At 46.9% G+C, this 15,953-nt stretch overlaps 1 protein-coding gene across 3 annotated transcripts in view; it reads right to left on the bottom strand.

The window, feature by feature from the left end:
- SH3PXD2A (SH3 and PX domains 2A) overlaps positions 1–15,953 on the bottom strand; it is a 261,200-nt gene that overhangs the window by 200,660 nt on the left and 44,587 nt on the right. For all 3 annotated transcript variants that reach the window (XM_086466554.1, XM_086466556.1, XM_086466555.1), the window contains exon 2: positions 14,850–14,930. In XM_086466554.1, coding sequence (XP_086322680.1) covers positions 14,850–14,930 — 81 coding nt within the window. The remainder of the gene's footprint in view (positions 1–14,849; positions 14,931–15,953) is intronic.

Genomic DNA, 15,953 nt, shown 5'->3' with positions numbered 1-15,953 from the left:
ATATTTTTTGCTCCAGGTGGATAAGATGTACTCCCTGTAAGACAAAACTTAGATCATTAAACTAACCTCAGCCCTTCAAAAGAATTTTTTTTCCCTGTTACCATTTTACTTACTCCTTTACTAGTTTGCCTTCTAATTCCTTCCCATTCAGCATTTTCCCCTCTCTCACACAGTGTTTTCATGGTTTCTCCTTCACCTCTCCCAAAACACCTGGATGAAGGTAGCGACTCATCAAGTCCCACTGGTTTTACTAACACACCCTTACAAAACCAAATGTATGAAGACCCAAGCGCACAGCTCCGATGTTAACTCAGTTGACCAAAATGCCACTAAATCGATTAGGATCTGCCCTTGACTGCACCTGGTGAATCAGAGCCATCTCTGCATCGACACTGGTTCCTCATGAATGGCTTCGACAGAGAGCCCTGCTTGCGCTGCAGATTTACAGAAGTTACCTTAAACACACAGGGATGCTTTTCTGAGTCTCTGCTTAGTCCTCTGCAAGCTCGATCACAGCTCCTGCCAAACAAGAATTTGTCAGCAACTCGCTCCATTCCAAAGTATGAACCTCCTCACCAGACTGCAACTCCCCACTCCCCTCTGCTGGCTTTCCACCCTCACAGGGTCCCAGCTGCACTCAAATGACTCCCATGTCCAAGGACCCGCTTGCACCATTGTCCACCAGGGACAGCTGCAGCTCACAGCAGCCCTGCTGCAGCTGCAGGCCTGAGCAGTGGGACCTGCTGCTACGTACCTGTGGCTCCTACCCAGAGTGAAGCTCTCAGGGTTTGGACCTGGGAACATGGAGGGTCAGAAACATGCTTGTGGCATAGTCTCAGGACACTGTCCTGACACACTTACCGAGGGACCATCAACCCTGCCATGCTTCTTTTAGGCACAAGCAGGGAAGAGCAAATGCTAACCCAACAGTTAAATGGAGTAGCCTCAGAAAACTACGGTTATAGGCACTTGTACAGGTAAACGCTCAACAAAGGGTGTGGAGTCAGCAGGTTGCCAGCCAGGGCAGTGCCAAAGGATCTGACATGCTGTGAGAGTTCAAGTCCTCCCTTTCCTACGTGGAGCCTATAGGCCAGATCTCTCCTAAATGAAAAGCCCCCAGCTTTGCTGGGTGTTGTTCAAACAGGGCACCCAGGAATGACAGTGCACAAAACTGTGCTTCCCCCAGAGCATCAGTATTGTTGCCTTCTGCATGACTTCACCACTCATCTGCTCAGCAGCGTGGCTCCTCTGTGGGTTTTGCTGCCCTGACCACTCCACTGGAAATACATTGATGCTTCCCCTGAAGGAGGGAAAGGGGAAATTGCAAAAGACAGTTCTGCAGTGGGAATACTTGTGTTTGCATGAGACATGAAACCGCTTTGGCTGCAGAAAAGGAGAAGCATGCCACAACTCTAGGCAAGCAGGAAGGGAATAAGGCAGAAAACAAACTCCCAGCTTCATGCTTCGTACGCTGCTTCTGCAGAAAACAACAGTTATTCAGGTGCTGTGGGGAAGAAGAAAATAGCATCCAATGCTCATTAATCAGGCTGGGGTAAGCCTGATCAGGAGCCTTTCCTATAGCAGGCAGGACTATGCGAAGTCCACAGTGGAAGAGACGCCAGTTGATGCTTTTGTTTGTCCTGTAAGCAAACCCTGGTGTAACAGGAGCAAGAGCTACGGCTCCTTCCAGACACAGCCTTCCCACATCTGAGCCTGCAGCAGCAGAAAGGCGGGAGGGGCGAGGTGGCAGGGAAAAGAGCCCTGACAGAGCCCTGCATAACCTTTCCATTATGGCTGGGCAATTTTCTATTTGCACTTAAATGCAATAATGTAAATAAACTCCCCATAACCCTTGCAGGGCTATTTAGGACGTTTGCGAAAACAACCAGCTCCTCTCATCGTGAGCCAAGGGATGCGAACACAACAGGCACTTCTCATCTCGGTCTCCGCACACTTAATGAAAGTGAAGGATTGTATTCCCTGCACAAAAGCGGAATTGTGTTTCAGGGCTGGGGGTGTGAACTCCCGTGCAATTTTCCGGCAGTATAAATAATTGAAAGCTGAGTACGATTAGGGGAGAGTGGCTAAGTAGTGAGGGGGTGGAACTGTCATGCCTGAACTTTTTGGGCTTGGGTGCTTAGGGGAAGAAAGGCCACGGAAAAATCCCACCAAGGAATTTAATTTTCACACAAAGATTCCAGAAAAAAAATAAAAAGGCTGATCTTGATCTGTGGTAAAAGAGGAAATATGCTAATAAAGGGGCACTTGGAGAATTCACTACCTGTGTGAGAGCAGCCCCAGAGTTGTAGCTTTGGCTGGGGCCAGTCCCACAGCTAAACTGCTCTCCTGTGTTTTATTGTTCCAGCAAACAAAACCTGGAACAAGGTTAACAAACAAGTGGGCTCCTCCCAAGGCTGTGCTTTAGATCCTGCTGTGGAGACCTAATGGGCTATGACAAGACCTTCCAATACCAGAATAATGGAGATGGAGGTGGGATAACACGGGAAGTAGACACTGAGCCTTGACATGCTCTGCTGAAGAAAGACTTTCAGCCCACACAATTCTGCACAATCCCTTGTACAATATATGTCCAGGGACAAAACCAGGAAGCATGGGCCCAATATAAAAATTTCCATCATGGTTCAGAATTCTTGGCAATTTCAGGTATGTTTTTCTAAACATGTGCTTTCCATTAGTACCACAACATTGCAGGGACTCATGCATCTCGATGCATTTGGATTTTTAACATGAAAAGCAGCAAACAGCTATGAAGTAGGTCTGCATCCTCCTCAGTAGATTTAAGTCAGCTCATTTCATTTGAGAGAATTTGCTGCTTTTCCTCTCCTGTATCCAGTAGAGCCCTTCCCACATTGCTGGGTCCCCACTGTCTTTACAGCTTTCAGATAAGTGATAGGCATGGGATGTAGGTACTGATAATAAGAACAACTTACGCAAACCAAAGGTCCGGAAAGCAAGGGAGTAATTCCCATCCAATAACACTTTTAACTAATTTCACTGCTTTCTGCAGTACCTTGCTACAGGCCCATAAGTGGAGTTTGATACTCTTCAGGTATTCCTTGAAGATCTTTGCAAGTTACAAGCTTCTGTAGTTCAAATGGTAGATGCAGAGTGTCTGACAGTAGGATATAAGCTAACCTTCCTGTTCCCCAGCAGAGTAGCTTTAATCCTTTACAGGTCAGGTTCCCACTCCAAACAATGTGAATTCATCCACTGGGAAATCTGCTATCCATTACAGTTCTGGAGCAGTCCCTTGAGATACTTGGGTTGGACAAGCATGCTTGAGTTAAACTCTTTCTAGATAACTAATAAAAAATGCATGCATATAAAAAGCAGGTAAAACAATTTGTTTATAGGTTCCAAATAATATCCACGGAGACTTTTTCAGTTTTTGTCTTGTCCTAAAAATCCTATCCCATGAATACGTGAGCATTTGGTAATGTGGTATTACTTCACAGCTGACAGCTCTGAACTGGAGAAAGAAGCTGAACCAGGAACTGGCACCACAGCTGAACTTTCCCAAATCTTTCCCAAAGCTTACACAGCTTTAGGTCAAGAGCCTTCAGTGCAGGCTTCTCTCTCATACTCAAAGTCCACACACCCTCAAAAAAAACCCACCTCACTGGGCTCTTAAGCCATGAGTTCTGCCACTCATTTCATTTCTACAATTTCCCTGACTGTACCTGTAACCCTGCAGCCAGGAGAAGCTCCAGCCCCACTGCCTGAGCTCAGAGCGCTTGCTAGGATCTCCAAACCAGGACACTTCCCATAGCTGCTATTTTAGAGATCAGGTCTCCCAGGGGAACTCTGCCTTATGAGCTCTCCCTCTCCACCTGAAATAGAAGCCACTTCGTAACTCCATACTCCCCTCTGAATGCCCCAAGGCCTTCCTCCATGAAGCAGAGCTGACAGTCATCACTGTCCCAGCATGATCACACACTTCAGAGATGGACTTCACATTCTGCCCTGGCTGATGAGGCAGCAATTTCCAAGGCACTGCCCACCTTGGATCATGCACTGACCATGCACTTCACTCTGCACCTGCACGGCACTTCGGGGAAGCAGCAGACTGAAAACCCACAGGGGCACAGGCTCTTCTCTTAACAAAATTTACCTGCTAGCCAAAAGCACACAGTTGAGCAATTCCGATTTACTCCAGCACGCATCAGGAATGCATCTGCGTGCATCTACATACACAATCTCCCTAGAGTGATGATGGAAGATACCCTTTAAGAAGTTGGAGGAACAGCCATAGGAGACTATGTGTAGTTAAAAGGATGCAGTAGAGAAGTCAATAACCTCTTTGTGATGCTCCCAATTTTTCTAAAAAAAAAAAAAAAACCCAAAACCCCCCAAAAAATCCCAACCCCCCCCCAAAAAAACCACCCCACCAAAAAATCCCCAAAACCCACCAAAACCAAAAACCAAAACCAGAACAAAAAACGTACTCATTTGTCTAAGTACATACAGAGCCTGTAGGTTAAATAAACTTTGTTTTACTTCAAGGCTCAGAAGCCTGCCTAAAGAAGAGCTACAAATTGAATGCTAACAAAGATCTGCCAGTGTTGAACTTTGCTTAGAGGATGCAAAACACAGGAAATCATCAGAAGCAGCAAAATCCCTTCAGCAAAGCAGATCACTAATTGTGCAGCCCCTCTGGAGTGGCTCAGATTGTTGCAGCACAGCACGAGGAGACTGCAAGGATGGAGGGAAAAACTTAGCTTCAGAGCAGCCTGCCACTTCATGGCATTCTCCTGCAAGACCTCAGAAGTTAATTAGCATTTAATCTAGGCCAGATAACGCAAAAGCTTCTTGAAGGTGCGATGAAACTTTTCAATACTACTAGTTCCACACACAAGACGTGAACACCAGGCAAATAAGGACTTGTTGACATCCAGGAGAGCATCAGCATTGTATGGAACAATGCTCATGTGGTGCAATGACCTCAAACAGCATCCATCACAGTCACTGGTGCTACGGTGGGATCCAGGACCCTGGTCTTGTGCAGGAAGGGAATGGAGGAGGGCACAAGCCTCAGAGATGTAGCTTCCAGAGATCCCAGTCCTACAGTGGGGTCAGGACAACCACACAACCACAGCCCCAAACCTTGTCCTGAAGGTGTCAGACTCTTCTGAGTGTTCCTGATACTACAATGCCTTTTGTGCACAGTAACAGATTAAGACAGTATCATGGGGCACTGGTGGGAGCCTTGCCTCTGACCCACAGCAGCCTTCAGAGAAAATAAATCCCTTAATCCTCTGATAGCAAAATCAAGTCACTATCTCTACAGAGGGACCATCTCTACTGATCTTCAGATCATTGAGATGGGGTAGCACGGGTATCACCTCTGCTCTTGCCTTGCTGCCAACTCCATCACATCACTTTCTAAGCTCACCCCATGTCCTAGCTAGACCTGCACATGGGGCAGGCTGGGGAGTATATTAAATTGGTGCTGAGCAGCAAATATCACCCCATAGCCACCATGAAGAAGATTCCCACGCTGCAGTGTATGGGCAATGTTCAAGTGTCAGCTTTATGTCTCAACAGCACCCAAGTGCAAAAGTATGAAAGGGAGGGTTCCCGAAGGCTGGGTCCCTTTCTCAACTGCAGGTTATTTGCCATGTTCATTGAATGTGACCTCTATTGTAGCTTGGCAGGCACTTTGCCATTTCCCCATCATGGCCCTCATCTTTGTCTGACGTGTAAAGTCTCTTTAGAAACAAATACTGGAAGCTGAACAGATTGTTTTTCCAAGCAAACATTTAAATAATGATGGAAATAAGAATTATAAACAATTTCATTTATTCACTGAAGACAAAGATAGTGCCCCAAGCCAGCTGGTATCCTAAGGCACTGACTGAGGGCTAGAAGGAAAAATGGTATTTAAATAGCCTTTGAATCAGCTGAGACAACCATTCCCAGCTCAATAACCATAACAGCTATTCATTTTTTTCCACAGGCAGCTCAATTCCCCCAGCAAGCCCTGTTACTGCCAGGCTTGCTACAGGTCTATTTTCTGAGGGCAGGCATCAGGGGGTCTCTGCTACAAGAATCAAGTCTCGCCAGCGTGGCTGCACCAGGAGCTCTAGCACAGCTGCCGAAACGTGAGAGGCACGGTCAGACCTCACAGCTGGCAGCTCAGGGCTCCTCCTGGAAATCTGGTTTTCTACATCACCTGCAAACCTCACCACTGCTGGCCTCTCCACACACTGTCTGGGATAACGGCAGCAGACAACTAGCCTGTGTTTACTCAGAAAAAAGGACGTGCCATTTCTCCCCAAGGAGCCAGCGCTGACCTTCAGGAACAGACATGTTGACAGAGCCACGTTCAGATTTCCTCTGAATTTTCCCAGGCTTGTTTCAGTTTCAATCCTGCTCTTAAGGAAGCTGTTTGCAAACCAAACCCTACATCCTAGCTGCTGGAGTAACTCCATCCCCACAGTCCTGTAACTATCGGGGATGGCCCTGAAGCCAAGCCCTGGGTCTGAACCTCACGGATCAGGTATGGAGCCAGGTCCCTGGTCTGGAGGAGGATTTCACAGCAGCCCTCCATGTCTACAGCAGGGCCAGGATGATGAGGCCCAGCATCTCACGCCGAGGGAACAGGACCAGGAGAAATTTGATCCTTGCAACCCCGACTGTCCTGGCCAAGGCCAGCACAGCCCAGAGCAGATGGAGGCACGTGCTTTGACTGCAGAGTCCAGATCCCCTGCTGTCAACACAGCCCAGTGGGAGCAACGCCAGTAAGTAAAATCTTCCCTTTCTCACACTTTGCCTTACGCATCACAGTGCACTTGCACCACAGCTTGATGCAACAACCTTCAGCCATGCTGTTCCTCCCCACCTCCTCCCCTGCCCTATTCGACCCCACCTTCTCCTCCAGCTTTCCTGCTTGTTTCCATACGCAGCCTTAAACACACACATGTAGCCCAACAGAAACACTCCCTGAGCTTGTCAGAGGCTGGGAATCTTTTTAATGCAAACCTCCCACGCCACGAGAGGGGCAAGCCACATCACGCACAGAGCCACATCAACAGCCCTCCTCGTCTTCCCACAGTGCCAGGAGCTATGTGCGGGGTGGCACCAATGGCAGAGAGCATCACACCTTGCAGAGTGACCCTGCTGCTGCAGATGGCTGAGAAGACCAGGCGGTGACCCTACTTATCCTGCTAAAAAGGCCTGAGGGGTTGAAGGTCAGGGGTTAGCATTTGCAAATGTAGGAGCACAGTCGTCCCATTGCATTCTTACCTATACTCTTCACCACTGATAAATGTAGCGCACGCTTAAGCTTGTCCGTTCACTGCTCCTGCAGAGCTACAAGTATGAACGTTACAACATGAAATACCATAGGTCCTACAAAAACAGTCATTACTGACTTAGACTGCACTGGACCACCAGCTTTAGGACTGTAGATCTCCACTTAGGCAAATTAACTAATGGAGTGAATATACACAATTCCATCAGAATCACATCAGGCACCTACCTGCAAGAACCCTGCGCCAATTCCCCCTTTGCTCTGCGCCAGAAAGCTGCACTCTGAAGCTACCAGGTTCTGTTTCAACTCATTGTGACCCAGTGAAATACAGGGTACTCGGGCATGTGGCACAGTTAAAACCACCTAACTGGGAATGACGGTGGATGTTACAACATTTGATGCAGCTTGGGGTAAGAGAGAGGGATATTTGTACAGAAGAGCACGTAACGGAAGAATGATCAATAGCAGCAGCATTCGTATGAACTCCAGTCTGAGTAAGAGAAGTAGAGATACAGACTGCAATTACTGGTTTTTATAGTACCATTTTTGTTTAATGTCCTCTTCAATGTTCAGTTACTCCATTATAGCACTATAAACAATCAGGATGACCCTAGCAATAACAAATGAAGCTCTTGATGTTTTATCGTCAGCCTGGAAACAACTTACATCTCTTTCCGCTCCCTAATAAAATTCTTGATATTCTTTATTTTTTTAATGTTCTAATTGGCTGCTAGTGAGTTCCTCTTTCTGCGCCACTTTGAAGAAAACCTGCTTAGATCAGCAGACCGCATCAGAAAGATAATTTTTTGCTAACAGATACACAAAGCAAATGCTTGAACAGAGCTTTGTTTATTTGCCTTTTCAAAATTGTGACATTTCAGACGTCTCCTTGCAGCCAAAACGTCTGTGTGGATCATTGTGCAGAGAGACGGCGATCTGCCTACCTAACATTCCTGCTGTGGCTCCGGTGGGGACATTGTTTGCCTCTCACATGGCCAGAAACTCCATGTGGGATTATGGCACGCCGCTAAAGCCAGCTGCTGTGTTTTGCCTTGGAGAAAGCTGCATTTTGCTATTGTGAGAAAGGATCTTACGCACACGGAGACCCAGCCCTCCTCATGGGAGCAACAGAGAGGCCAGTATCTGAACATAGGGTTTGGTCCCTCTGCCAAGGCTCTGGTCCTGTCCAACTCTGACTCCAGGCACCAAGTAACACAGGCATGAAATCCGACCAGAACACTTGGAGTTGCTGGATAAAATGCAGAATATGAGCCACTGATGATTCAATCTAAGACACCAGGCACCGAAGCTTGGTCACATTTCCCCTGTTCACTTTGCTGGGGAGAGGGTGTCTCAGCAGTGAGGGGCAGCACCCAGTGGGGTCATAATAACTATAAAAAGCCCAAGGTGGTACTGAGCAACTGGAAGGGCGATATGGGGATTGGGGAAAGAGCCATCCTTCGTACTTGTTAGCTGCAAACTTCATTGTTGCTTTCCAGCCCAGCCAGCCCAGCATAGCCACTGGAGGGTCAGCTGGCTGCATCCCCACACTTCTCCACCTTATGTTTTAGGTAATTATTTATGCACATGCTCAACTGCAAATTCTCATCCCACTAAAATCCTCCAAAAGCACTTTCTAGCAAGAAAAATGCTGGCCTTACATCCGTAGATGTCTTTTACTGCAGAGTGGCAATGCCAAGAGTCACCCCTGCTATCCCAATAGAAGTGTCCTTTCTCAGCTCCTTTGGGGACAACAGGAACACTGCTGAACAACTAGCTCAGGACAGGATTCTGCTACCACCACCAGCAAATCCATCAATGATGATGGGAGACCTCAAACAGCATCCAGGGAACATGCCTCAGTGAGCCACCAGCCTGTCGTGAGGGTCAGCACTACCTACAGGCTATGTTCACATAGCTGTCCCAGTGATGGGCACCTCACACTCCCCGTTCTGCACTGCGGGCAGGTGTACGAGAAAGCAGCACTTAAAAATATTACATTAGGAGGTGGCTTTGACTCCACATGGTGCTCAGGTGCAAATGCCTCCCTAGGGTGAAAGACAACAGATAATTGGACTCGACAAGCAATTTATTGTAATGCTTTCCTCTCTGCAGAGTTAATTCAATACTTTCAATCCTAATTTACTGAAACATTGGCACCCACATGTTTTCTGCTGCCATCATTTGACCCACGCTCAGCAGCAGATGTGACTTGGTTGCACAATTAAATGATGCAGCAACACCCTGATTTAATTTAAGCCTGTATTTATAGATCTCTAACCCTCACTAAAGCAGCACAGGGCTGACACTTGGCTTGTTGCGTTGGGTTCTGCTTGCTGCACTTCTCACACCTTTATAGGGCAAACTCCAGCTTCCAAATCCCACGGTATATCCAGTGTTACTGCCCTGTTACTCATTTTGAAAACAACCTGACTCCCAATTCAAGCATATGAGCTGCTGAAATAGCACAACCAAACACTTCTGGGATTTGAATCCTTGGGACAGAGCAGCCTCTTACTGCCTGAAGTGCCTAAGAGGATTTGCTAGGAAGTGTTTCAGAAAACCCAGTATCTAGTAATGCAAGGGCTCTCAAAACCACTGAGCTACTGCACACAGACAGCTGTTCGGGGAAGGGTGGGCTCTTTTTTAAAGAAACATGAAATTGCAGTAGTGAAATTAATTATCAGTATTCCTCCCTCCTTGCCCCTGGGCAGCCCCCTGGGTTTCCCCATGGGTCCTATCCAGTGTCACTGTCAACACTAGGCATTGCAGCCCTGATTAAGTCATTACAAGTCAGTCTTTGTTCCTCCACTTCCAGTCAAGAGCAAATGAGATACATGCAGTCTCAGGAAGCCCTGAAGTGCAACTCTGTCGTGGGCACAGTGGAACGAGTGGAGCTGGCAGAGACCTGCAGACTCCAGCTGTTTTGGACATGAGTGGTGCCCGTGAATTGGATGAGCATTACTGACTGAGCTTTTGCTTGATTTTCTGCTGGAAAGGCCACATGGGGATAAGCAGGGACATTACCGAAGTAGACTGGTTATGCTAAGGCCACATTACCATGTGTGGTATCGGGTCGCAAAACCCAGGTCCAACCAGGGCTAGGTTAGAAGGTCAAGCTTGCATCAAAAATCTGGAAAGCACAGGTCATCCCCTTATCCAAAGCAACTTTGCTGTCAAGCAAGAATCATAGCACATCAAGCCATAGGTTTCCCAAAATGCAAGAGCTTCCCAAAGTGCCCTAACCTTTCATTTGTTTTTCCAACTCCCTCTGCAGGCTTCGTTAAAGTTGTAAACACAAGTTGCAATTCAAGACGCAAAGCACATTTCCCTTGCCTCACCTAGGAGATGCTCAGGCAGCATCCAAAGCCCAGAAAAAAATAATAGAAAGAAAAAATAAATAAATAAATAAAAATAATCATCTATCACCTCTAGGAGTCTAAAACCACTTTCCGAAAGCCTGAGCACACGGGGCCTTGTCTCCATCTTACAGCTGGGAAACTGAGGCACAGATCACCACGGTGACATGCTTACAGAGACATGACAAGACCGTGGAAACCCCAGGTGAAGACCTCAGTTTTGGTAACTGTGCACCTCACAATGCGAGAGCTAAAGAGGCTATCGCAGAGGGTTGTCACTGCTCACGCAGTGGTGGCCCTGACAAAGATCCCTGGGAGGGAAAAGGGTTAAGGAAGGGAATTTTGTTACTTTCTTGTCGTATTTTCTCGTGGGGGGAGAAGAGTTGTGCAAGCGAGAGTTTTCCACTGGCGCTAGGCCCCCTTGCACTTATCAATGGGACCTTTCAGGACTCACTCCCTGATTGAGACATCATTTCCTGTCCAACACACTAACCCCATTGATAACTCCATGCTTGATGGGAACTTTTCAAACCTACGAGGAAAGGCCAGGAGACCCAGAAGAACATGTGCATGAAAACAGAAGTGGGGCAAAAAGAAAAAGAAGAGAGAGAAAGAAGCAGTTTTGGCCACAATCCGCATGCTGACAACAAATGTTTGATTACGGAGCTGTGCCTCTTTAGCAGGCACATCAGACACAGAGAACGCACTGACATACTTTTCACAGCAATGGGACTGGCAGGCCTGGCTCTTCAGTCCAGTAAGAAGTGGAGAGGGACATAAGAGGAAGCTTAAGAACATCCCTCTTTTGTCTTCCAGTCATACAGCAAACACAGAAACCAGGACTGGCCATAGAAACAGTCCCATTTTCCACCAGAAAAGCCAAGAGGCCATAACCGATATAGCTTGCGAAAGAGGCTAGAGACTTCAGATGTCCAGGTACCAGAAATGACACATAAAGGGCAGCAATGATGAAACTAGGACTCTTCAAGATATCTCAGATCAGGTATCTAAGGCAGAAATACTTTTTTCCTCATTTATGATGGCAAAAAGACTCAACGTTATTTCCCAGGACACAGCCCAGTCAGCTGCGTACATCCTGCTTTATAGTATCTTGGTTAGTGATAGCCTTGGCTGCAGTGATCACAGTATTGTGGAGTTTGGGATCCTGCTGAGCACACTGAAGGTTAGTACCAAGTCAAAGGTTTTTGATTTTAGAAGAGCAAACTTCAGCTCACTCGGAGCTCAGTTGGGAGGGATTCCATGGGAAGCTTCCATGGAGAACAGAGGAGCTGCGAGTGCTGGGAGTTTTTCCAAGAACGCTATCCTGGAAGCACAAAAACATTTAATCCCCTTTAAAGATAAGGGAAGTAGGCAGAGCAAGAGACCCCCTTGGCTTAACTGTAAGCTTCTGAGCCTGCTCAAAACCAAGAAAGAACCATACCAGTCTACTCAAAACCAAGAAAGAACCATACCAGAGACAGAAAAGCAGACGAATACCCATTGAGAACTACAGGGGCACTGCCAGGGCTTACAGAGATGCAGTTAGAAAAGCAAAAGCTCATCTCAAATTGAAATCGGCCAAAGATATCAAAAGCTACAAGAAAGGGTTCTTCGGGTATGTAAACAACAAGCAGAAGCAAAATACTGTCCGGCTGTTAAACAAGAGAGGTGAATTAGTCATCAACAATGCTGAAAAGGCAGAGGTTCTCAATGCTTTCTTCACTTCCAGCACTGTTAGGCCCCAGGCTTTGGAAACAAAAATCCAAGTCAATGCAAACACAGACCCACTGTCAGTGAAGGAAGAGTTGGTATGTGAAGTATTACAGGAGCTTGACCCCTACAATCAATGGGCCCAGACGTTACCCACTAGAGGGTGTTAAGAGAGCTGGCTGACGTCATTGCAAGACTGCTCTCCATAATCTTCAAGAAGTTGTGGAGATTGTGGGACATCCCAGAAGACTGGAAGTAGGCTAATGTCACTCCCATCTACAAGAAAGGCCTAAAGGAGAACCCAGGAAATTATAAGCCCATCGGTCTTTCTTCAGTCCCTGGCAAAGTTATGGAACAAATCCTTCTGAGGGCTATCGCAAGTCAAATGAAGCACACAACTGGGAAAAGCCAGCACAGATTCACCAAGCGCAAATCACGCTTGACAAATTTCCTGATCACCTTCTACGACAAAGTAACCTGCTCAGTTCATGTGGGGCGAGCGGTGGACATGGTCTACCTGGATTTCTCCAAGGCTTTTGATACGGCTCCCCACACCCTCCTCCTAGAGACACTGATGTGTTATGGCCTTGACAAGGGGTCCATGCGGTGGGTGGGGAACTGGCTGACAGGCTGCACCCAGACGGTGGTGGTAAATAAATCCTTTCCAAACCGGCAACCTGTCACAAGTGGGGTCCCCCAGGGATTGATATGGGGCCCAAAGCTGTTTAATATCTTCATAAGTGATCTGGATGATGTGATCAAATATACCCTGATGAAGTTTGCTGATGATATCAAACTGAGTGAGTAAGTGAACACTTCGGAAGAGAAAGCCACCCTGCAGGAAGACTTGGATAAGCTAGAAGAGTGGGCTAACAAGAACCTGATGAAGTTCAACAAGGACAAGTGTCCTGCACCTGGGAAAATATAGTCCAGGAGTGCAGCACAGACTGGGATCTACTTGGCTGAACAGCAGCTTTGTGGAAAGGGACCCGGGTGTCCTGGTGGACAACAAGCTCAATATGAGCGAACAGTGTGCAGCAGTGGCAAAGAAAGCCAACAGAATGCCGAGTTGCACGAACAAGTGCATCACCAGCAGAGATAAAGAATTATCTCACTCTACTCTGCGCTTGTCAGGCCACACCTGGAAGACTGTGTTCAGTTTTGGTTCCTGCTATTAAAAAAAAAAAAAAAAAAAGTGGACAGGCTGGAGAAGGTCCACAGTTGGGCCACAAAGATGACCAAAGGACTAGGAAGCCTGCCATATGAGGAAAGGCTGAGAGAATTGGGTTTGTTCAGCCTTGAGAAAAGAAGGTTTAGGGGAGACCTTACAACCATGTTCCAGTATTCAAAGGGTGGCTACAAAGAAGATAGCGACTCCCTTTTTATAAGGAGTCACATGGAAAAGATGAGGGGTAATGGGTACAAGTTACTGCTGGGGAGATTCCAACTGGACATAAGAGGAAAATTTTTCGCAATGAGAACAGTCAATCATTGGAATAATCTCCCCAGGGAAGTGGTGGATCCCTCAACATTGGACACTGGACAGGGTACTGGGCCATCTTGTCTAGACGATGCTTTTGCCAAGAAAGGTTGGACCAGATAATCCTTGAGGTCCCTTCCAACCTGATATTCTATGATTCTATGTTCCTTAACACTGGCTGAGGACTCACTCGATATTCTAACTACAGCCCAGTTCCAAACACAAGCTCCAGCCCAAAATCAACTTTTCCTCCAAAGTTCAGGAGCCTGTTAAACCACAGTTTTTGTTTTCGCCGCAGCCAATTACAGTTTTGCTGCCCACAAAGGTACAGTGCTACAAATGTACCAATGGATCCGGATTATCGCTAAATGGAACACCAGCCAGCAAGCTCTCCCTACTGTGCAGTGCCTGGGAGCAGTACCAGAAATGAAGTAGCTGATGCCCACACTGAAACTTTGTAATTTGGGCTTTTCCCATTTCCTGGCTTCAGACTTTAGTCAGCAGCTATCTAGCAAGAAAGCTTTCGATGAAATCTAAATATACAGGCACAGAATACAGCAAAGGAGCTGTACAAAACAGCAGGAGCCAGGACACCGGCTGGCTGGATGGATAGTTAGGAGGAGGGTCTGGAAGGTTTCCGCTACCATCTCCATTACTGAACTGCTGTGAGAGTGTGCAAAAGCTCTGTTTTCAGCGATTTGGGCAAGTAGCTTCTGCGGGCCCAAAATGTAGCTCTTTTTCTGTTCTAAGTGCATCTGAAGTATTTAAAATCAGATCCCATCTTCAATAGGAACCATTCACGATAATGTCAGCTTTAAGTGTCTTTACAGTGCAAGTTACTCACTGTGAGCATACCACCCACTTATCTTATACCCTACAAGGACAGAGTCTGAAAAGTTTCAAGATCATGACATGTAGCAGACCAAACAAGCACACAGCCTTATTCAAAGACACTATTAATCCAGCTGGAAACACAACTAGAAGTGCAAGTAGAAGTAATATTTTATGTTAGACAAGACAGACTTACCTGCAGGTCAAAGAACTTGCTGTATCTCCGGTAGATGATCTGGGAAGTTAGGTCAGACCATGTTACATTGATGATATAGACCTGTTCAGGGAAGAGAAAACACAAGTGAGTGTGGGCCATGAAGCACAGGATATGTGCAAAGGCTGAACAGTCAGCATAGGTTAATTCCACATCCTGCTGACTGTTCCTGCTCACAATGAGGAATATAGCCCCGGGTGCAGGTCTAGCCTAAATTAAAGCCGTTGCCCTGTTGCAACCTTTAGCAGAGGTCTCAGGAGAGCACCCAGTGTTCTCCCACCCATCTCCATCACCAGCTCCTGCCGATTTTGCTCTCCCAGCTTTAACTGAGTGATGGCAACATTTCTGGTCCGTGGTAGCACACCCTGCCCTCTACCTCTGCCCGTTTGGAGGGTCTCAGGACCTTTGCAGGCATGGCTGGGAGAGCTATTCTACCCTTGAAGCAACAGCCCATCATCAGCTGCTGATCTCCAACCCCATGCTTCAGGTTCTTCCCTGTATACGGAGATGCAACCGTGGCCCTTCCCAGGCAAAATGTGGCTCTAGTTCAACAAGAAAATTCAAAGGGAACTCAGTTCCAGGAGGGTTGTAGGATTACAGGCGTGCAATGCAGCTGCTTACACACACCCCCATACACGGGTGACAACAGCTTAAGCCCACAGCACACAGCCCCTGCTGAGTGACATCGTACCACTCAGCATCTGTGGCACCAATCGGACTGACTGAAATCAAAGGTGATGTAAAGCAGGTCAGTGAGAGTAACACTGTTTTTTTACATAGGTGGAAGCAGCAATACAAGCCCAGAACAAGCCCAGGATTTCCCTTGTCCAGCCCTAGTCCAGCCCCCAAACAACCATCTTACAGAAACACTGTTTTGCCGGAAGCTGTGATAAAAACTGATTCACATGCACAGACACACAGAGATAGAGATAGATATATATATAACACACAAATGTTTCCTTTTGACTCAAGTACCTCCAAAACATTTTTTAAAAAAGGAAAAAAATGAGCCAGATTCTGCTCTCTCATGCACTTGCTTCAGGTCAAATGCTGATCTTGCTGCCTTGATGACAGATACATAAGACT

This window comes from Leptosomus discolor, chromosome 6 (genome assembly GCF_034619465.1).
Source record: "Leptosomus discolor isolate bLepDis1 chromosome 6, bLepDis1.hap2, whole genome shotgun sequence".
NCBI classification, from domain to species: Eukaryota; Metazoa; Chordata; class Aves; order Leptosomiformes; family Leptosomidae; genus Leptosomus; species Leptosomus discolor.
This window is presented reverse-complemented; position numbering and strand designations above follow the sequence as displayed.